Below are 21,900 nucleotides of genomic sequence, written 5' to 3'. Positions count from 1 at the left end.
AAAGCTCCTCACTTCAGGAGTGGTTTTATTCTTTCTAATTCAGAGTCCTCATGTTGAATACACAGTGAGGTTTCCAGGTCAAAGAAACAAGACATCCTAAAGGTCACTGTGCATTTTTCAAAATCTAGGAGAGTTTTGTTTTGTTTCTTTTTAGCGGAAATTTAAATCTAAAGGAAACACTGGTCTGCTGAGCTGGGCCAGTTCATCTCTAGCTTTTAACAAGGCTTGGGAAAGATGAATGACCAAATTCAGGGGTGGGCAAATACACCAGAAACCTGGTTTTGTCATGGAAAGTGTGAGAAGATAAGAAGGAATGGACGATGTGCTGGCACTTCACTTACCTCTGGCAGTACGTGAGAGGAGCAGCTCAGCTGATCCAACCCAGATGAGCTATTACTTGGGGCTGGAAGCAATAGTCCTTGCAGGCATTGAGGATGGAACTGGTACCTTCCACTGCAGTTCACTGGTAATTTGAGAAAATTTGACTTCTGCCTTGAGAGAGGGGATTTCCAGCACAGCACTGGCTCTGTGACCGTCAGGCAGGTCTTGACTGATCCTCCCCTTAGGAATGCTTTCGGTGCATTTTACGTGATCGCTGGCAGGTCACCACTCGCAGAAGGAAGAGGTGTAGGTACCACTTATTTTCAGGAAGGAAGGTATGGCTGAAAGCACGATCCTTCTGGAGTTCAGCCCATCCAGGCTAAGCCACAGTGTCCCACAGCTCAAGTGCTGAACCAAGGATCAGTGCGTTTGGTTTTTATTCTGGCATGGAGAGCAGTAGCCTCCGTTCAGGGGGCTGCAAATGCGCCAGGTTTTTCCATGTGACACTGTATAAAGATGGAGGCTGCTCTTGTTTTGATTCTCGCCTGATTTAATTATATTTGCTTTTTCTCTTTTTATTTCAGTTGTGATTCCAAAGAGCCCTTTACCTGCCTCCGAAGTAAACTCGGAGAAACCTAGCATGCACAGTAGCACAAAGACTGTTTTGGGGCATCAACAAGGGCAAAGGCGTCGCAAAACAGGGAAGAAGCGTGGTCGAACGACCAAAGCGCTAATCCATCACCCCATGCCTACACCCTCCAAGTCAGTGGAGCCTTTGAAATTCCCCAGAAAGAGAGGCCCCAAGCCTGGCAGTAAGGTAAAAGCTGATGCTGATGCAGGCGGGTGAAAAGCAGGTGCTGCAAGTTCTGCCATGGGATGGTGCATGCGTGTGTTTGTGCACGTTTGTCTCAGCCTCTGGCTGTGTGACTGCAGCAAGTAGGAGACCAGAGGGGTATGTGGGCTGGGAATATCCCTCAGAGTCCAGCCCCAGAGCTGTAGAGAATGTCTGTGTCCTAAAGATCATTTCCATCAAGAAACTGTGTCTTTGGAGCTGCATTAGCTGTGAAGTAGCATGGCAGATGCTGTGATCATGACAGGATGGCCAAACGGTGGAATAAGCTCTTCCATCCATCGTGTGTAGCTGGTCTAAGTCAAGCAGAGGTGGCAGATCTCAGGCTTGTTATTTTTTCAGGATTGTGGTTTATAAAATACACACATATTGATTACTAGGTTCTTGAGACTCCCCGTCATCACCATCAGAAGTGTGTCATGTTCCACAGTGCCTTGTCTGTTGGATGCAAAGGAGAGAGTGTAGTGATCATGGGTGGTAAAGGAGAGCAGGGATAAAAGGAGAAATATCTCCTCTTTTTCTGCAGAGGAAACCTAGGACATTGCTGAACCCAGCACCCACCTCTCCAACAACCAGTACCCCAGAACCAGACACAAGCACTGTGCCTCAGGACGCTGCTACAATCCCCAGCTCTGCCATGCAGGCTCCCACAGGTAAGGGTCTCGAACCACATTCTTGACAAGATTGCACAGTTAGGAGCTGCATCAGTCAGAAAGCGACACACCAAGATACTCCCATTTCTTCCTAAACCCACAGACCAGCAAACGTTACAATTCCAGAGAGGCTGGCCTAATACAGAGTGTGTCAGGAGGAAAAGAGAGGCACACAAGTTCAGATCAGCCGTTCGCTTATCTCTCTGTCTGTTTGGAGATAATGAAGTTGTAGGAAGATTGTGAGTCCATCTGGTCAGCGCAGGGACCCCTTTCCCTGAGTCACCATGTGCATGCTAATGACTCCACAGCTCTTGACGGGCACTTCTCGAGGCCCACTGTGCCCAGAGGCAGCACCTCTCGTGAGTCCAGAGCGTGAGCTCTCCCAAACTGTGCCAGGCACGGCTGCTGAAGCCACAGCAAGATGCAGACAACTGCTGAATGACAGTGGCCATATCTGTTCAGCTTCAGCCAGGATATTGAGGCAAACAGGGACAAGAGGGAGCAGGGGAGGAGTAGGAGCACAGTGCAGAGTATATGCTCTGCTACAGCTGTGAGATGTAGCTGAAGATGAATCTGGGCAGAAAAGTCTAATGTAAAGCTGCTTTTTATATGTTCGGTCAAGCACTGGATATGGGCTGAGCCCTCTGTTTCCCCAGAGCATAAGTGGCCAATTTTCAGAGGAACCTAAAGAACGCAGTGTCCCTAAAAAGTGGGGGCCGCATTCCTTCATCTCATCATACCTGGCTGTCATGGGGACCACTTTGCAGCCTGCCTTTGGGAGCCTGAGCGCTGGGGAAAGCGTAGGAGAAACAGCAGCAGCTTGGATGGTGAGTGTGAGGCAGGAAGATTTTGGAGGCAATTCCCCTCTGTAAGTGGCTCTGCTGTTAGGATGCAGACAGGCAGTCATGGTGGATTCCCCTTTGTGGGTGATTTGAGAGTCTTAAAATCCCAGCATCTCTCAGGTTGGATTTTAGGCATCTGTTTCTTGCTTTCTTGAGTGGGTTAATGGCAAACACATTTCTCATCTTGGCAGTTTGCATTTACTTGAACAAGAACGGCAGCACTGGGCCCCACCTAGACAAGAAGAAAGTTCAGCAGCTGCCGGACCATTTTGGACCAGCTCGAGCTTCTGTTGTCCTGCAGCAAGCAGTACAGGCCTGCATTGATTGCGCTTATCATCAGAAAACAGTCTTCTCCTTCTTAAAACAAGGCCACGGGGGAGAGGTCATCTCAGGTGAGAACTGGCCTGCAGCACTTTGCCTTCAGAGATGTCATTGCAAGAATTCGCTCGTTGGAAGATGTCTCTCCTGAAGCTTGGTGCAGTCATGGGCCAGGGGCAGACAGAAGATTTCTGTCTGCTCTTTCTTGCCAAACATCTGTGTCAGTGAAGCAACAGCTAGTGGCTGACTCAGAACCGAGCGGTTAGCATGGCCTCCAGGCACAGCTGCTGGAGAAGGCAGCGTGCAGCCCTGCTGTCAGCCTGGGCAGCGTTTGACTTCACCTATCGTCCCCCAGCACTGCCCGAGCCCCCAGGAGGAGGCGGAACGGGTGGGATTTTCAGAGCTCCTGACGGAAAGACAAGAAATTCCCCGTTTTTTAATTTTGCTTTTAAGCCCGTGTTTACCCGGATGTTGGGATTGCAGGTCCCTCCTTGAATGCCTTTCCGTTCCCTCGAACGCAGCTTCTCATGCGCTGCAGCCCCGTACCTGACGCTGGGTGCAGCAGACTGGTTTTAGCCTGTCCCAGGGAAGCAAGCTCGCCAGCGCTCAGCCAGCGGAAGGCAGTGGCTTTTGTTTGCTCTAGTCTAGACCAGCGATGCTGAGATACAGAAGCTGGCTGTGCAGCCCTGGGCGTAGTCTCCTGCCTTTGCTGGGGGTTTACGTGTTGGGCTCTGTTTGTTTCTGTCTCCAGCTGTGTTTGATCGGGAACAGCACACTCTGAACCTGCCAGCAGTAAACAGTATCACCTACGTCCTCCGCTTCCTGGAGAAGCTCTGCCACAATCTCCGCAGTGACAACCTCTTTGGGAACCAGCCTTTCACTCAGAACAGCCACATGCAGCGGGCACACGAGTACGACCACGACAGGTATCTACCAGGTAGGAGCTGGGGCGGGGGCGGCGTTGTAGGTACCCCAGGTGCTCCATGTCTTAACTCCGATTTTATCTTTATCTCAGGAGGCAGGCGTGCGTTTCAGAGCCCTCTCTGCAGGGTTCATTGCATCACACCTAGTGTCATGCACATGGCCACAGGGCTCTTTTTGCTCAGGATTCGAGTTGCTGTATTTTCTGCCTGTCGGTCTGATTTCCATCTCTGCCTGTAGGTTTCCGCTCATCCGTGCTGTCTCCTTGTCTTCCCTCCTCTCCTTGTCCCCCAGTCCTTCCCACTTCCTGTAATCTGATTATAGTGACTTCGTACAGTTTCCAGTTAGGAATTAAGGTGAAAGACTCTGCATGAGAAATAGAAGAGTGATAACATGTAGCAGGTAAACTGTAATTAGAAACAGAATTAAAACCTAGCAGAGCAGTTTCCACAGCGGCTGTGAATCTGCTGCCAGTAGCCAGCTCATCCAGCCCTCAGTGAACACTTAGCCCGTTCAGAGATGATGCACGCTGCAGCGATCTGAGGCATGGATGCCTTTGTTTTTCTTGGCATGGCTAACGCTCGGCTGCGTTGAAGCAACACCCCCGGCAAGATAGTTCATGCCATGATGCAAATCATCAGGCTGCAAAATTGCTTTTAAGTGAAAGCGGTGGAAAACAAGACAACCAATAGTTTTCCCTGCAGTGCTGCGTATCACCCCGGGGTGATAGCTGCCTCCCTGGGCTGGCTGTGGGGCTCTGGGAGAACTGCTGCTGTAGGAATGCCAGCCGTGGAGATGATATTCTGGAGATGATATTCTATCTGCACCCTCTTTAGGTACTTCACAAGTGTCTCGTGCTGATCTGCTCTCCTCTCTTGCTTCCTCCACTATCTTTCTGCCCCCCGACCCAGCAAACAGCTGTTTGAGGTCTTTTAGAGTTAATCCTTTGGATAATTATGGCTCTGACAAGAAAAACAAGAATTTCTAATGTAAAAGGATAAGCACTTAAGAAGAACTGTTGAAGGAAAAGTTGCTAAGTGTGAAGCTCAGGGACAACAGCCTAACGCCACAGTGCTGCATGGCCTCTCGCAAAACACCCAAAGCTCAGGGGAGGGGGTTAGCAACAGCGTAAAGAGCGTGAGGGTCTCGGCGTGACTGTCCTCTGCTTCCTCCGTGGCTGACAGCTGCCTGCAGGCTGGGGCTGTGCAGAGCCGCGCTGGAGCCAGCAACGCCAGGAGCAGGGAGCTGTGGTGTGCTGTTAGAAGAGGAGCTGTAGGCAGCGGGTTGGCTGCTGTGGCTTGTACAGGAACAGCATGTCTTGTTACTGGGACTAGAGGTTACGCCAAGAAGAAATTGCTGTGTTTCTGTGTGGAAGTATCCTGTTGTCATGAGTTACAGCAAAACCAGAAAGAGGAAGAGGAGCCAGGGTCTGGGCACGGTAGCAGGCTTGGATGGAGAGGGTCCTATAGCTCACACATGGTTTCTAGGCACCGTGAGATATCAGTGATGTCTGTGCTAAGAGCTGGGCTGCCTGGCAGAGTGGAAAAGTATAAAGAGCAAAGTCAGAATTCAGGGAAACTCAGGCAGAGCACCAGATATGATGTGATGCTGAGACCTGCCCATCCTGAACTTTTCATTAGAGTGTTTGCAGGGATTAAAGAAAGATTAATCACAGTCCAGAGAAGTGATAACACCTAGTCCTGTAGTTCATACTGATGTCTCGGGGATTGTTGCGCATCTGGTCATCTAACATTTTTCTCAAGCACCTGAAAGAAGATGATAAACGTTGTTATCTGCACGTAAGAGTGGCTTCTGGTGAGGGCAAAGAAACAGTACCGGCGATTTGAGAGGTTCAGGCTGATCATGGAAGAGTGAGGGTGCAGTTGTACATCAGCTTAAACCACACCAAGTGTCAAGGCTGCCGTGGTCTCACCTTCAGCTGTGTGTCCTGCTTTGTTTCCTCTATGGTGCAGGTGCTCGTGTGTCTGAATGGGGCTGGTTCCTCCAGAAAACGATCCCTGGTTAGGATGGGACCTGACGTCAATTCCCAGAACGAACTCACTTAACAGGAGTACCACTGTGGATACCGCAGAGAATCCGTGCATGTGTTTGGGGCAGAAGGAAGGTCTGCAGCAGCCCTTAGGTCAGCTGCATCCTGGCATTCTGTCTTGCTAAATAAGGCATAATCATGGAAATAAGGGAAATAGATCAAGTTGTACATCAGGAAGCAGTAGATTTGCAAGAAAGCAGGGAGTTGATTGCTTTTAATAGGAAGAGGGATGGGCTGTGAAATGTTGTGAATAGGTAGATCTGATCTGGAGCCATCAGAAAACACAGGGCTGGAGGGACCTTCTGGACCATTGAGCCTTGGGGCCTGTTATTACAGGCACCACAGCATACGGTGTTGCTTTAATTAACCCTGGAGTTGGGGATTTTGTTTTTCCACTGGAGGCTGCTCCAAGGTTTTTTTCTGAATTTTTAGAAACTATGTTGTAGTTTCTAGCCCAAATTTATTCCTGGGCAACTTGGTGTCTGTTTCTCCTTGTCTTAACATGGTCTTTTAGCTTAACTTAGTTCTCCTTCTTCTGGAAGTAGTTAGAGAGCAGTCGTATCCTTCAGGGGGGCTCACCTTTTGGCTGCTCTGGTAAGAAATTTCAGCTCTCTGCTCTCCTCATCTAGTGTTGGTTTGAATTAAACTTCATGAGCTGACCAGAGTGCCACCCAGCACTCTGGGGAAGAGCTCATGGGGACTTGATGCCACAGCACTGGCAGTACCATGTTCACAAGAAGCATCTCTGGAAGCTGCTTTTCGTCGCTGTATTCTCATAGCAGGTGATGATCAACCCGTCCTGGTCACGTACCCTGTTCTTCTCATCCGTTATTGTCAACTGCAAGTTCCCAGCTCATGGGACAATGTTTTAAGTGCACATCTGCATTTTGCTGCTGGATTTACCTCTTTTCTGGTACTCCATTGTATATATATTTTTTCTGCATCATTTCAAATGCTATTTTATCTGGCCTGATGTCTGGGAAGACATCATCTGGGAAGACATGAGTACGTTCAGTTATTTGATTTCCATTTCTTAGTCAATAGTGTATATTCTCCTTCCTGTCCCGTTTCTTCTACCCTTTGAGCCTTGCCCTGGTGTTCAGCATGGCTGCGACTGGAAGTGAAGGGTGGGATTTGTTTTACTGAATGCAGGTGGATGTCACCGAGGCATCGACACCTGAGCAGGTTGGTAGGCACGCTCTGCAGTCGCGGAGGAGGTACCAGGGCAGTCAGTGCAAGTTACAGCAGCCTAAAGTAGGAGCCTTGACTTTGACTTTGACCCGATGAGGTGAGCAGACTCTCACTGACTGTAAAGGCATCGATCCTGACTGCCTTGGGATGGCCAACAGCACAAACCCGGGCATGGGCAGATGCGCTTCTCTTCCTCCCCACCAGCCTCCCAAGCTAGGTGAGGTGAAATATCCCTCAGAGCTGCCCCATCGTTTGCAGACAAGGACACCTTTTTTTTCTTTTTTTCTCAATCTTTCAGCATAGTATCCTCTCGCTCCTTTCCCATGTGCTTGTTACTTCTGTAGCTGAAGATGCAGTCCTGTCTTTTCCTTTGCACTGTGTCAAAAGACAGAATCAGTTAAAAGATAAATAAATAAATAATATAAATAAATAAATACATAAATAATAAAAATGTTAAAGCAACTTTGTCCCTGCACTCACCATCCTCTGAGGCATACGGCTCCATACTGAGCAGGTCCTTTTCATCTCCAGTAAATGATCTGCTTGTTCTCAGCATCCTTCTCAAAGTGAACGTTTATCCGTTAGATTTGGGGTCCTTTCCTCCCAGATTATTTCCTCACTGATGATACACATTCGTGATGTTTATGGCATCTTTTAAACTGAAGGTATTTTCTTTTTTTTTCCTGGCGATCTGCATTGTGACTGCTGAGTGCAGTTCTATGTATTAGTTCATTTCTTTATTTTCTTAAAATTTGTCCTTTAAAATTGGAGACTCTAACTACAGACCTTCTTTTGGTTTATCCTTTCATTAATTTACACTGACCTAACTTTTGATTCCCTGGGTTATCTTCTGCAACCTGACCTTCTTTGTGTGTATTACTTTTAAAATCAAGCAATTTAAAAAAAAAAACAAAACCTGCTAAATCCTTTTAAAAGCATCACCTTTTGTTGTGGTTCTGTGACTGTTTGGTGAGGAGGGTCATGCAGTTTTACATTTAGAGATATCCAGAGACTTCACTAAGAGCATTTGTTTCCCATCTCTGTCTGGGCAATGAATGTTTGTTACAGGTACTTGTCCTGAGGACAGTATTTGTCTTTCCAATAATGTTACAGTGATTTTTGATCATACTCATATGGAGTCCCAGGGCCTCAGTATCAGCAGCTTATCTCTCGTTTCCCCAAAGGATTTTGATAGAACAGATACTTTTCTCTACCTTTGTATTTCTCTTTCCTCAACTAATTTGTGACCGTCTGATGCTTCTCACCCATCTGTACCTTCGTTTCTTTGTTTGGCGTGATGCATCTCCCTTGGTGTCCGGCCCCAGTCGCTCCCCGCCGTATTTCTGTCACCCCTCCAGCACCCGTCCCTGCCCTGCGCTGCCAGCTGGGGCCACTCCGTGCTGTTGTCCAGCTCCCGGCATTTGACTACGAGCATTTCACCCCTCTCTCCCCGCACACCTCAAACGCTGCAGGCTCACATGTGTCCGTGCTCGGGGCAGCTGGAAGGGACCGGCCAGCAGCGCTGGTGGCCTGCGTGGGTGCTGGTGGGTCACCTCGTCATAGCTTCTCAGTTCACCATGCCGTGCCCATGTGGGACATGGTCTGCCACCCACTGTATCGCTTGCCTGGCTGCTGTTCCCATCTGTGTCAGCGCTTCCATGCTCTGTGTTCATCCACACACCGACGCTTTGTGTGCAGCCTTTAGCCGTCTGCAAGGAGACGTCTCGCAGCCCAGCCTGACGTCCCGTCTGCCGCGTACAATATGGAGAACCCGTCGTTGGGAAGCATTTGGAGAAAAGCAGCAGTGACAGCTGGGGCGCTTGAGGGATCCAGTTGGGGAAAGATTGAAAATTTGAATACGGTTTAATCAAGCACTGTGTATGGCACAGAGTGTTTGCAAATCATCCAAGGGTTGTTTGCAAGTCATCCGAGGGTTACGTGCGTCTGAAAGGTGAAGAGTGGGGAGGAGCAGGAATTGTGCGGGATGAGCCAAGGGGTAGAATGAGGAGAAATGGAATTAAGTCAATCAGAGGTGATATTTGGGGTGAAATATGGCAAAATGTGGCTAAGATTCTTCATTAGGTTTCTCACCACCCTTTTCCTCTGATAAAACTTGCAAAGCAAAATATGAAAAGTTAAGCACTGACAGATGTGCTGGATTGCAGTTTTAACAGGCTGTTACCAGGCTGGCGATGCATGCGAGTCTCAAGTGACTCTGGCAAGACTGAATTTCCCAGAAAGTCTGCACTCCTAAATAGGGCTTGTTCTCTTTTCCTAGACAGAAGCAGTTCGTTAGACGGCACTCTGCAGGGACCAGGCCGGGGTACAAAGCGATATTCCCAAGATTCCCCTCCATACAGTGCTCCTCTCTCCCCCAAGTTACCAAAGAATGACCGTCACCCTTTGGAAGGTGAGCACAGCGTCTCTTCCCAAAGCTGGCTGCTTATAGCGCCTTGTAACGGATGCAGCAGGATTAGACTTGCAGTGCCAAATCAAGCCGTGCGCTTAGGAAATCTGCTTTGCTTTGTCTCTGGCATGGGTCGGTGCTTGGCGTTTCAGAGAGAAGCAAAGAAACCACTCTGTGCCAAGGCAGGTTCCCCAAGCAGTTGTGTAAGGCACGTGGAATGCAGGGAGAATTCCTTCTAACCCTGATAGTCATCGTCTAATTACCATATAATGTGGGATTTAATGACGTATTTTAGCTTCCATTGCTATGCGTGGTGATAACGGTCATAAAACTGCCCAGTTGCTTCACTCAATCTTCCCCTGAAGTTTTCCATGATGGTTTGCTGCTGTGTATTGTACAGATGCTGATGTGCAGCTGTCCGGCCAGGAACTTGCTGCCCTTTCCCAGGATCCCATCTTGTTCCTCACAATCCTCCCTAAATAGCAGGGAGGGTCTCACTGGCGTGTGCTCCACCGGCTAAACCAGATCAAATCACATCCTGCGGCGTCCATTTGGTACAGCTGGTGCAGATGTGCTGTGCAACGTTCTCAAAAGCACTTGCAGAAATGTCCTTTCTGGTATATGGTCCATAGGTGTCCTTCGCACGTGCAGGTGGGATATTTCTGGGGGGTCCAGGTAGCTGGAGGACTGCCTGAGCAGGAGACTTCAATTAATATGCTTCCACCTTCCCTTTTGTTTTGAACTGCAAGCACTCCATAATGCAGACTGGAGATTTAACCTTACTAAAGCCTTTTAATTAACTGATGATGAAATGCTAAGGTGTTAGTCTCAATTCTTTGTAATATGTCCCTGAAAAATTGCTGGAGACTCTTGGCTGGACCCGTAGTTCAGTGGCTTTGTGCTCTGTTGCTGTCCCTTTAGAATCACTGTTTCCTTGGTTCTTGCTGAGTTCGCTGTGGGTTTTTGATCCCAGATTTGAGAGTGCACAGCCTCCCATGTGCTGTGCTGTAATTTTAGTCTCCATCCATCACTGTGCCCTGTCCTTTTCAGGATTACTGACCCCCTATGTAAGCACAGCTGATCTAAACTTGCACCCTATGATGGACAGTTTCTAGTGGCCTTAGTATCTACATTGGTTGCAGTTGTAGGTTTGTCACATAGTTGATGTGAAGAACAGGGTGACGTGTGGGACTGTCTCATCTATTCCAGCATATTGACAAGTCAAAAATTGTTCCCTGAGGCCCAGTCTGTTTCTCACCTCTAGATACACATCCTTGCTGGTCTCCTTGACGTTCTCCTCTAATCCATCAACCACTGCACTTAGGTAACCATTAGCAAAGCCTGACTGCTCCTTCTCTATGGGCAGGTGGAACATACAGTGTTCGGTCTGGTGTTGAAGCGTGATGGTGTGCTCTAGAGATGAAGGTGCCTTGGTTAGGTGGTGGGTATCGTACGCTTGCCTTATTGTCAGGGAAGTGAGAAGGCTTCTGTAATGGGTAATTCCAAGGAGGAACCTAGGTTAGGTTGTCTACAAGACTGATTCTTAGTCTACTTCAAAGTCCATTCAATTATCTCTTGGCTTTTGAATGGGTCCTGCCATCTGGATGCCCAGAATATTCCACCCTCTTCTGTAAAAGTAGAGACAAGTGGGCAGAAAGTGTGCCTTCATGTGAGGGTGATGGTTCTGGTGATGTGAGAACTTCCTACAAAAACTTGGTCCTGTTCTGTTCTTGGTCCAAGCAGGGGGTGTACAGGGCAGGGGGAAATGAAGGGCAGTTCCAAATTCCATCTAGAAAATAATTTTTATCCCATAGTTAAAAGCCTATTCATCTTCCTCCCCCATGAAATTTAAGTGCAAGCAGGAATATTTGCATTCCAGAGGATATATTTTAAGAATATGAGCCTGGAATTCTCAGCTATTGAATATTTCTCAAGGAAGGAGGTACATCTTCTCACAGTGATGAACTCCTCCAGCAGAACATATTCTGGCTTCAGCAGCGTGACAGACAACAGTACCTGAACAGTTTCCAGTTTGCCAAATTGAAGGCAGCGAGTAGCAGTGGGAAGTCTGCGTTCATCGTGCCTTTGGCAAAAAGTCAGATAGATGAGGAGGGGATCTCACTTCTTACATTGTTTTTCCTCTTGCATCCAGTGGCATTTATGTAGCTTTATGCTAAAAAGCTGCAGTTCCAGCACAGTGGGGACCTGCTTTTCAAAGACTATCATTTGTTGGAAACAGTGGGTGTTTAGTAGTTGTGCAAATCAGATTTATGCTTGTGGCCAAACTCCCATGTTTTAGCAGTAAAACGACACTCTTGAATCTATAGTACTATTTGTTTAATTAAACTTTAATTATCTGCTCCCTGCCTCTTCACCACTAATTGTGGTATGTTTTCCTACAAAGCTCTAAATGCAAGCCTTTATTTAAAACTAGCAGTTCGTATAAGAAAATCTGCCAAAGAATTAACCACCTCCTCCTCACTCCAAAGCTACTTATCAAGGGCAAAAGGATTCTAGACAGTGTCTATGCCTGAACGCAGTCTGTGCCACTTGCAGAAGCATGTTGTCTTCTGCTACAGATGACTCACAGAGCCAGTAATCATTCCTTTCTTGCCTTGTTTCCCTCTCCCCTTTCTGGAGGTACCGTTCATCTGAGCTGTTCTCTGTGTGTTTGTATTCTTAAGAAAATCCTAAATCTCTCTTGCACTGACCCTACCAAGCAGCCTCCAGCCCTGCCGCAATATTTACAGCCCAACCAAGCACTCGCCAGTCCCACGATAGGTAACCTGAGGGTGAACGTGCAGCTTCAGTTCTACCTCTTGAGCAAAACCCAGAGCTCCCCAGTTGCACAGCCTCATCCTTTGTCAGATGTATGATCACAAGCACATGTGAGAACACGATTACATACTTGAGGAATGCATCACAGTGCACTCACATCAGGATAACGACAGTGTGTTAATTGTTGAGTTAAATATGTTCAGAGGGTGAGTTTTGGATTCTTAGCATTGCACTGACATGAGCCTGTGCACGTGGTCCCCCAGCCTCCCAGGCTGGAGTCTTTGCTAACTGAGCCCAGAAGTTCCTTCTGCTGACACAGATCCCCTCTGTGTGAGCTTCGGGGTCCTCACAAGCAGTTAGACGCGCGTTTGCCTGACCCAACACATCTGGCACGAGTGTCCCAGGGCTTCCTGGGAAGTTGAGGCTGTGCCTCACCTCGCAGAGGGTGTTGGCTTTCCTTGGAGGATGGATCTGTGCAGCACAGACCTGTTCCATGCCCACAGCCACTTTCCTGTTAGAGCACCCAGGCCAGCGCAGAGAGCTGTGCCCGCTGATCCCTCTCGTGCCTCTGCACTTTCCCATGAGTCAGACATCACCCTTTTGCACAGATGTTTAATGGAAAGTGGTTTGGGTTTTAAGCAAAACTGTCCTGTGGAGAGGAGACCCTGTATAGTGGCTATAAAGAAGCTCCTACAGAGTGCCACTGGTGTAAGTTATATCCACAGCGTGGGTCTGTCTGGGCCTGGGCCAGGGAGTCTCTGCCCACCTCTGGGCCCAGAGCAGTCAGGTCAGTGCTGGGTTGGCATCCAGCTTCGTGCTGAAACGGGATGGTGGGAAAGAGGTGTAGGAGTGAAGGAGGGGTCCAAAGTTATTCAGGGACAGTCATGAGTCAGAAGCCTTTTATGCATAAAGAGCAGGTGGAAACATAGAATGACAGAACCACAGACTGGTCAGGGTTGGAAGGGACCTCTGGAGATCATCTAGTCCAAACCTCCTGCTAAAGCAGGATAACCCAGAGCAGGTTGCACAGGATCACATCCAGGCGGGCTTTGAATATCTCCAGAGAAGGAGACTCCACAACCTCCCTTGACCTGCTGGCCACGCTCTTCCCAATGCACCCCAGGTACCATTGGCCACCTTGGCCATGAGGGCACACTGCTGGTCATGGAGAGCTTGTTGTCCACGAGGACTCCCAGGTCTTTCTCCGCAGTGCTGCTTCCCAGCAGGTCAACCCCTAACCTGTACTGGTGCTGGGGTTATTCCTCCCTGGGTGCAGGACCCTACACTTGCCTTTGTTGAATTTCATTTGGTTCCTCTCCGCCCAGCTCTCCAGCCTGTCCAGGTCTCTCTGAATGACAGCGCAGCCTTCTGGTGTGTCGGCCGCTCCTCCCAGTTTTGTATCATCGGCTAACTTGCTGAGGGTACGCTCTGTCCCTTCATCCAGGTCATTGATGAATAAGGCTGGACCCAGTACCGACCCCCGGGGCACACCACTAGCTGCAGGCCTCCAAACTAGACTCTGTGCCGCTTACCACAACCCTGTGAGCTCTGCCATTCAGCCAGTTCTCAACCCACCTCACTGTCCACTCATCTAACCCACACTGCCTAAGCTCCCTAACACATCTACCCACACAGGAAACCGGTGACATGTGGGCCAGCACACAGCACAGGTCACCGGGGGAATGACAGTCTTCACACGAGCACTGTCTCTACATGAGATTTTAAGGATATGCTGCTGGTTTCTAAGAGTGTCCCAGAGACCTAAAAGCAAAGAAAGGCAGAAATGCCTCAAGTGCAGAGTAACAAAGCCCACGAGATGGAGGGTATGCCGGTGATAACCTCACATCTGCTTCACTGAATTGCCATACTGCTAGATAAGAGGAATGTTTCCATTTTGTAGCCTCATGAGATAAAGCCAAGGAAGGTATAGGCTGGCTGCCTCCAGCTGAACTCACCTCTGGGATCTCTGCTCAAGCACGGACAGAAGAGCTGAAACAAGAGGATCCCAGGTCACAGAATAGTCCTATAGTTCAGAGAAACCAGAGAGAACAATGTGTCTCTGAGAGAGGCTGTCCCATTTGGTGGGGCCCATCCTCTGCCACACACAGGTACCACTTCAGACTCTGGCAAGCTGCATCTCCCGCCACTGGAGCTTAGCAGGAAAGTTTGGGAATATCTCAACAGCTTTTGGGTCTCTGCACCCTCACCACCATCCCAGTTCAGCACAGTCTCACTGTGCTGGCTTCTCACCTGCTGCTTCTGTGGTCTGGGAAGTCCCAGGGAAGAAACCTGGGGCCTGGCTGGGGCAGTCGCTCAGGTTTCTTCATCCTTGTCACCTCCTGTGGTGGTTGAGTGGCAGCAGCTCAGGACTGTGAGCTGATCTCAGGGTCTCTGTGGACGCTGGTAGTGGAGCTCCAGCTCCCAGCCAGACATGGTGGCCCGGCCTAGAGTGCACAGGCAATACCCCTTGTTGTACGAGCTGTTTTCCCCTTTGGCTGTACGAACTTGCCAGGTATTTCATAATAAAGAACGCAGGTATTTGAGGATGACGCGTGAGGCATCAGGTCCACCTGGACTGAGAGTAGGTTGTGCGTGCCATAGTAAAATCTCAAACGCATGTGTCCAAGGATGAAGCTGTCACAGTATAACAGCAAAGGGAGATCTTGCTGGCTCAGCCAATACAATATATCACCCTGCATCGTTTCCTCCCCCTCCATCCTAATAGTTGGCATTGACAGCTGAAAATTGAATGTGTTTCTGGAAGAGAAGGTGAGGAAGCCAGTCTCACGCTGGGCCCCCTGCCCAGGGAGAGCCCTCTGCCCTGTCCCTCCTGCACGTGTCTCAGCAAAGGGTGTTGGTCACTGACCTGGTCAGGCCACGAGAAAGGGCCCAGCCGGAGGTCAGGAGGGGTGAGCAGCTGGTGGTATGGGAGCGTTGCCTGGCTGTGGTGGTGCAGCTGAGCTGCTCAGAGGAGCCTGCTGCTCCTGCCTGCTGCGCACATGTGCTGCTATTATTTGGGCTACGGCATGAGTCTGACTAAATATCCCCCACGATGCCAACTGCCTGGTCTGTTACCTTGCACACTAATGCCGGTGCTGTAGGGCGCTTGATCCTGAATGTCGGGGAGCCCCCTCTCCCCACTCAGGGCTGTTGTGTGAGTCCTGTGTCTGCTGGCATCCAGAACGGGCAGTCCGCTGCTGCCCACCACCGCCGTGCCCCACTGTCACAGAAGGGCCTCTGGAAGCAGTAAGGACACGGGACCGAAGCCGGAGCTGGTGGTGGCATTAGCAGAGTAGCTGTTGCTCAGTCTGGGTACCAACCGCTGTCACTCCTAACTGACTGGACTGGCACTTGCTGGGCAAGCACCAGGCTGCAGCGCTTTAGCAGTGCCTGGATTAATTTCTGTGCTTTCAAGGAGACAACCGATGCGGTGGTTCGACCCCGCTCCCATAGCCGCACGCGAGCGCTGTCTTTGCTGTGGTTCTGCTTTCTGCCGCCGAGCGGTAACTTCGGGCTGCGTGGCGTTCGGGTGCACTGACTGCAGCTTGGTGCGTTCCAGGTGAAACCTTTGTTCTGGGAGATGGGCTCCCAGGGCCCCTGGAGCCTCGCCTGGACCCCATGGACTCTGCCTTGAACTCTGTCAATTCATCCAGCCACAGCAGGAGCTCCAGAGACTATCGCCTGCAAGGATACAGGCACCTGCACCAACCCTCTAGCCTCACCCAGGGCAGTACCTCTGCCTTGCGTAGGCTTAGCTCTGGGGGTAAGAGAGTTAAGAAGCCAGCCCTCCGATTGTAAATTTGGCAATAAAGGGCTTTTCTAACTCCAGTTACACCTTTCTAACTTCAGCAAGTACCAGAGACTGGCTTCTACACTGTTAACCAGGTAGTCTGTTAGGTTTAATGGTAGCTCTAGAGACATGGCAGATGGGCGGGTGGAAATATGGAGAGGTGACGCTTGTAGAGTCGCTTGTTTGGCGTGATGGCTAGGTGGGACCTGGAGGTCAGTGGAGAGGAAGGAGCAGGCAGGAGCTGAGCTTGCGAGCACGGGCAGGGGGCTGTCAAAGCGCTAAATGGGTGTCTGAGTCCGTGAGGATGGATTGGGAACGGCCAGGGAGTCAAGACGTGCCTGATGATGGGGTGGGTGGCCAAGAGCATGGGTGGGTGCACGAACGGCACCTGTCTGTCTGGAGGAGTAGGGGCAGGAGAGCTGGTCACTGCAGTAAATCAGCATGTGTCAAATCCAGGTGTTTGCAAAAAAAGTTGTACTTCTAGGTGCATGGCATTGATAAAAGCCTCTAAAAAGCGCAGGCTGCTGATGCCTTGATCCGTCTGCCTCCCCCAACGTCTGTGTATGCTGGCAGAGAGCTGGAACAACGGGCTGTGCCGATGCCGGCACGTTGGGAGCAGGACTCTTGTTAGCTTGGGCGGTGCTTCAAGGCAACAGAATTTCGCATATGGGCTCAGTCCATCAGAGAATGCAGCTGATGAAAACACGAACCAGCTTTGCCCTGTTAAAATTGCTAAAGGTGGTGTTCGGAGCAGGGGAGCGAGGGGATAACGGTGCCTGGGCAGAGAAGTGGGAATGGAGGATTGTTCTCTGCAAAGGTGGGAACCATCAGCAGATGGGCAAGGAAGACTGGGAATGGAGGGGGGGCCAAACTCAGCTGAAGGGGGGGCAAGGGGAAATTGGGGTTTAGAGGGAGGGAAAGGGCTTAATATAGAAGGCTGCCCCAAAAAGTAAGGCCTAAGGAGAGAGAAGAAGGCTTCAGTGCTAGACCTGTGCCGCCGGAATCTCTGCGGCACGGTTGGGACGTGCCCTTCACATTGTCTCTGCCACTGCTTTGAGAGAGGAGACCGAGTGATAGATTAAGGGTGAATAAGAGCTGGAGTGTGGCTGTGGGGTACGTGCAGTAATGGCTGCTGTCTCACAATCCCCCAGGTTCTGACAGATACCTCGGATCTCGCGACGTCTCACGGCTCAGCAGCCGTGACCCCTCGTCCTGGACAGTGGAGGAGGTGATGCAGTTCATACGAGAAGCGGATCCTCAGCTGGGACCCCACGCTGACCTCTTTCGAAAACACGTATGTCTGTATATGTATATATTTGTGTGTGTGTGTGTATATGTGTGTGTGTATGTATATATTATGTATGGGAGGGGGCAGATCATCACACAAGGAAAATCTGGGAGAGTCAGTAGAATGGCAGCACTTTGTTCCAGCTGGAGTTTTGTGTGAAGAAAGATATCCTCATAAATCCTGCTCATACCGTGTTCAGGCTTGGGATCGCCAAGGGGAAGCCATCACAGCCCAGCTAAAGCTCCAAGCAGCGCTGCCTTTGTGCGTATGGAGAGCTCAGCTCCAAGATGGATTTGAACCCTAGCGCCAAAAACATGAAGCCTTGTTCATCCTGGAGTCTTAATATTCACCTCATAGCAAATTTCTCCTGGCAAGAAACATGTTCCAAGTGGAATTCATTGAGCGCGTTGCTGCTAAACTCCCCTGTTTCCTATAAAAAGGGGTCTTGGTTCTTGTGCGTGTCTTTAAGAGTAAAATAGCTGCAGACATACAGCACGAAGTTTGTACAATTAAAGCTGCAAAAATTTTGGCAGCTCCACATCCTGATTCCTGCCAGACAGTTCATCTTCCCTCTGCCTTTTGATTCAGTCCATGTTATACATGCTGGTGCTCATGAAGTCAGAAGAGCAGTAGGAGAAAATACCCTTCTTCCCCAGGCAGGAGAGGTGGATGGGATGTTTCTTGCTCTGTGCTGGGCTCAGACAACACTCTTTTTTTTTTTTTTTTAAATTAGCTCTATTTTAGAACCACCAGTAATTGAAAAATGTTTTGTTTTAATTATGTAAGAGAGTGCTCAGCTCTGCTAAGGGGTGAAAGTTCCCTGTGTTGGCAATCCTGAGGAAGAACTTCACTTTCATTTGAAGAAGGGAAAAGTAGAACAAACCTGGTGCTGGAGATTCCTGGAGATCTCACCAAGTATGAACATAACCAAGCATTGGCATAGGACAGGATTTTCTGTTGTTAGAGGTTGTGATTTATTTTTTTTTTCATTTAGAAGTCCATTAATGGAAACCTGTCCACTGCAAAGCTCTGGTCAAGGAAAGGAGTGTTGCAAGGGACTGGAAAACTTCCAGTCGCAGATGCTAAGTGCAAAGCTGTTCTTTGGTTATTTTGAGCTTCAGGATCCCTCCCCTCCTGAGCCTCAGTGAAGGCACATCTGGCTCAGCTGTAAAGCACCAAATACTTTTGAAAGCTGTGATTTTGAAATCAGCCCTGCTGCAGATGAGATGCTCCACCATTGCTCTGCTAGCTTCTGGGATTTTGCTTAGAAACTCCAGAAATTTGCTTTGCAGCAGTGGCAGTCTCTCTGGGTTTACAGGGTTTGGTCCCTTGCTGCCTTCTCCAACCTTGACTTCAGGGCTGCGAGTGTGGTGGCAGGACTGCTGCAATGGATGACAATGCCCTCGAGTAAGAGACTGCTCCCCTGCACAGCTGCTGCCTCGACCGTTCCCCTCTCAGGGAAATCTCTTTTCCTTCCTCCCTTCAGGATTTGCTGACCAGCTGGACGTGGCTTCTGGGTGTTTCACACAGCAGATTTCCCACCGCCACGCAGGGCTCTGAGGCTAAACCCCATGCTGCGGGCAGGGCAGGATGCAGGGATGCCCACGCCGGGATGATGCAGCTCCCACACCCAGCCGTGCTGCTTCAGCTGTCATCGTTTTGGGCACAGCACGGCTCAGTGGGCAGGGTTAGGGCTGCCAGGTGTGTGCGGCTGGTGGTACTCATGAGCTTGTTTTCCCTCCTTGCAGGAGATCGACGGGAAAGCCCTGCTCTTGCTGCGGAGTGACATGATGATGAAGTACATGGGGCTGAAGCTGGGGCCAGCCCTGAAGCTCAGTTACCACATTGACAAGCTAAAGCAAGGCAAGTTCTGAGAGGACGCTTGGCAGGACGGATCCTGGAAGCTCCGCTCCTGGCCATCCATACCCGCGCTCGCCTGCCGACAGGTACGCATGCACACACACCCATTTACGCCGCAGACGGACACCTCGCCAACACCCCGGCCCCGCTGCAGGGGTCCAGCCGCCCACCCGCCCCTGCGCCAGCAGCCAGGCCCCGGCGAGCGCTCGGGAGGAGGCTGGCGCGTGCTTGGCCCCGAGGCTTCGCACCGGACTCAGTCGTGGGCACCCTGTTGGAAGCGGAGGGTCCCTCCCTGCTGCCCAGCCAGTGCTTCTCCGCAGGCTCCCGGTCCTGCTTCCCTGGGATGGAGCAGCAGCTCTGGGCAGAGCCCGTGGAGACTGGGTGCTCACGCCAGCTCCTCTCCCTCGCTGTGGCTCGTGCGCTCCCGGCCTCGCCTGCTCAGGGCGGCCTTCGGCTCCCAGCCCCTCACAGGGGTGTGGGCCAGGGGGCTGGACGCTTTGCGCTTCGCTGGGCAGCCCAGCTGCAAGGGGGACAGTGCCCCACGCTCAGCCCCTGTAGCGCCGCGTCGAGCTCAGAGCAACAACCACCCCCATCCTTGTCTTCCACGCCTGGGGCGCACCCAGACACCTGTCCCGGCGGCCACTCGCCTCCTGAGCTCTGCCAGCCCCTCAGCTCCCAGCCTTCCTCCGGCTGGGGACGCCGGGCCGGGAATGGAGGTCTTCATATTTATTTCTGACTGGGGAGGCGGCACATGGTGCTGCCCAGGAGTATGGAGCAAGCTGTGGGAAAGCCGAGGAGCGTGGCTGGGTCTGGCGTGCCCATGGCAAGGACGCGCCTGGGTTGGCGTCGGAGGCTGGCTGGATGCTGCAGGACTCAACTGATTTTTTTTTTTTTTTTAAATTTTTTTTTTATAAGGAGTTGTTTAAATTGATGAAATGATTTTTCTACCTGTTATTGAACTCGCAACTCTTGGTGATTTTTAGCCAGAGATGCAAAGGTTCGTCTTCCCAGGAGCCCTCCCAGTCCTCTGGTGTTTCGGTCTGTCCCACCACAGCGTGTGCAAGAGGGTGTTGGGTCCGGCAACAGCGTGGTGACCTGTCCTTGCGTTGCTCTTCCTGCAAGGGCTTGGCCCTTCCCGGGGGCACCTGTTTGTTTCAGACAGTCTAATGTATTTATTGTTGATGGCACTTGAGCGGTAACCCGCTGTCCCAGACATGTTACTGCAGCTGCAGGAGGAGTATCAGAGCGGAGGCCACCCAGCCGTGCCACCACGTCCCCTGTGCAGCAGCCGCAGGGCTGGGGGCTGCCTGTGGGGACAGGGGCCGCCCGTCCCCTGGAGCGTCGCCTGCCCTGGCCTGGGATGAGCTGGGGAGGGCTGACGGGGAGCCGTGGAGGCAAGGGCTGTCCCAGGCACGCACCCACAGCGCGCTCCTGCACACGCTTCCTTTCTGCAAAGACCAAAGGGCTGGGACAAGGGTCTCCACTGCAAGCACTTCTTTCTTCTCCTGTCTTAACTCACCCTCCGTGCATCCAGAGCAACGTCTCGCACCCTCTTCCCTGCCAACCTCGAGGGCCCTGGCCAGCAGCAGAACGGGCCCCGTGGTGAACAACTCTCCAGTCTCTTGCACTGGGTCAGGTTTACCCCTAAGGGGAAAAGTTGCAAAAAAAAAAAAAAAAAAAAAAAAAAATACCCCAAAGTAATAAAAAGGCTTTTAGTTGTACAGCAAAGTCTGTGCTGTGCTGCAGTCCCTGCTGCTGCGGCAGCGTGGTCAGAGGGAGGTGGGGCTCCGGCCACTCGCAGAGCCCCGTTGCTCACAGCATCGGCCCCGGGACACCCCTCGTTTTTACCTGACGCTGATCCCGCTGCAGACAGGTCCCCGTGCGGGGTCAGCCAGTGCTTTCCTCTGCACTTATTTTACATTGATTTGTTTATAAATAAAAGGATAACTATGTTCCTCCTCACTGGTTGTGTGTGCACTGACGGGAGCGCTTGGCTGGGCCCCTGCCGTGTGCGGGGACGAGGAGCAGGGTGTTGCTTCAGGACAGGCAAACCCATGGCGGCTCCTCCGGGGCTGTTTGCAGGAGAGCTGTTTGTTGAGGAAAGCAAACCAACACAAGCAGTCTGGTGATGCGATGAATGAGGTAACGAGAGCAAGGTGCATCGGCTTCTGCCTGATCTCTGCTCAGCCCCTCTGACACAGCCCCAGGCTCCTGCTCTTTGCAGCTCTGCGAGAAGCCTCGAGTGTTACTTGGCCCTGTCCAAAGCAGCTGTTCGCTGCTCTCCAGGATGATTTTCCCCATGAGCGTCCCTGAGAGAAGCGCTGCAGGTCCCTGCACTGCCACACACGCGTGGTGGAAAGGCTCCGGCCCTACAAACACCACCACCTTTCCAGCGCTGGCTCGGAGCCTTTGGCATCACCCATTCCTGGCCCAGGCACACAGCTGCTCAGGGACGTGCCGTGGTGCGGGCAGAGGCTTTCACAAGTCTTTGTTCCTGCAGGGAGCTTGTGGGGGTTGTTGGGGCAGGAGCAGCCCCTGGCTGGAGTCCCCGAACCCCTCACTGTGCAAACACACCTCAAGTCCGCACGTCTGCCCCACGGCGGTGTCCAGGGCAGGTAACGCCGCCAGACG

General features: G+C 51.1%; 1 protein-coding gene across 12 annotated transcripts in view; it reads left to right on the top strand.

The window, feature by feature from the left end:
• Positions 1-21,231, top strand: part of SCMH1 (Scm polycomb group protein homolog 1) — a 73,255-nt gene extending 52,024 nt beyond the window's left edge. For 6 of the 12 annotated variants that reach the window (XM_075773954.1, XM_075773958.1, XM_075773956.1 and 3 more), the window contains 8 exons: positions 906-1,138; positions 1,698-1,824; positions 2,858-3,058; positions 3,736-3,921; positions 9,425-9,556; positions 15,891-16,094; positions 17,273-17,415; positions 19,158-21,231. In XM_075773954.1, coding sequence (XP_075630069.1) covers positions 906-1,138; positions 1,698-1,824; positions 2,858-3,058; positions 3,736-3,921; positions 9,425-9,556; positions 15,891-16,094; positions 17,273-17,415; positions 19,158-19,283 — 1,352 coding nt within the window. In that variant the 3' untranslated portion in view covers positions 19,284-21,231. Of the gene's footprint in view, positions 1-905; positions 1,139-1,697; positions 1,825-2,857; positions 3,059-3,735; positions 3,922-9,424; positions 9,557-15,890; positions 16,217-17,272; positions 17,416-19,157 lie in introns of all 12 variants that reach the window. The other 6 variants (XM_075773963.1, XM_075773962.1, XR_012838662.1 and 3 more) reach the window with 5 other exon arrangements.
• Positions 21,232-21,900: the final 669 nt, after the last annotated feature.

This window comes from Balearica regulorum, chromosome 22, assembly GCF_011004875.1.
Source record: "Balearica regulorum gibbericeps isolate bBalReg1 chromosome 22, bBalReg1.pri, whole genome shotgun sequence".
NCBI classification, from domain to species: Eukaryota; Metazoa; Chordata; class Aves; order Gruiformes; family Gruidae; genus Balearica; species Balearica regulorum.
The sequence above is the reverse complement of the archived record's forward strand: the minus strand, read 5'-3'. Positions and strand labels throughout refer to the sequence as shown.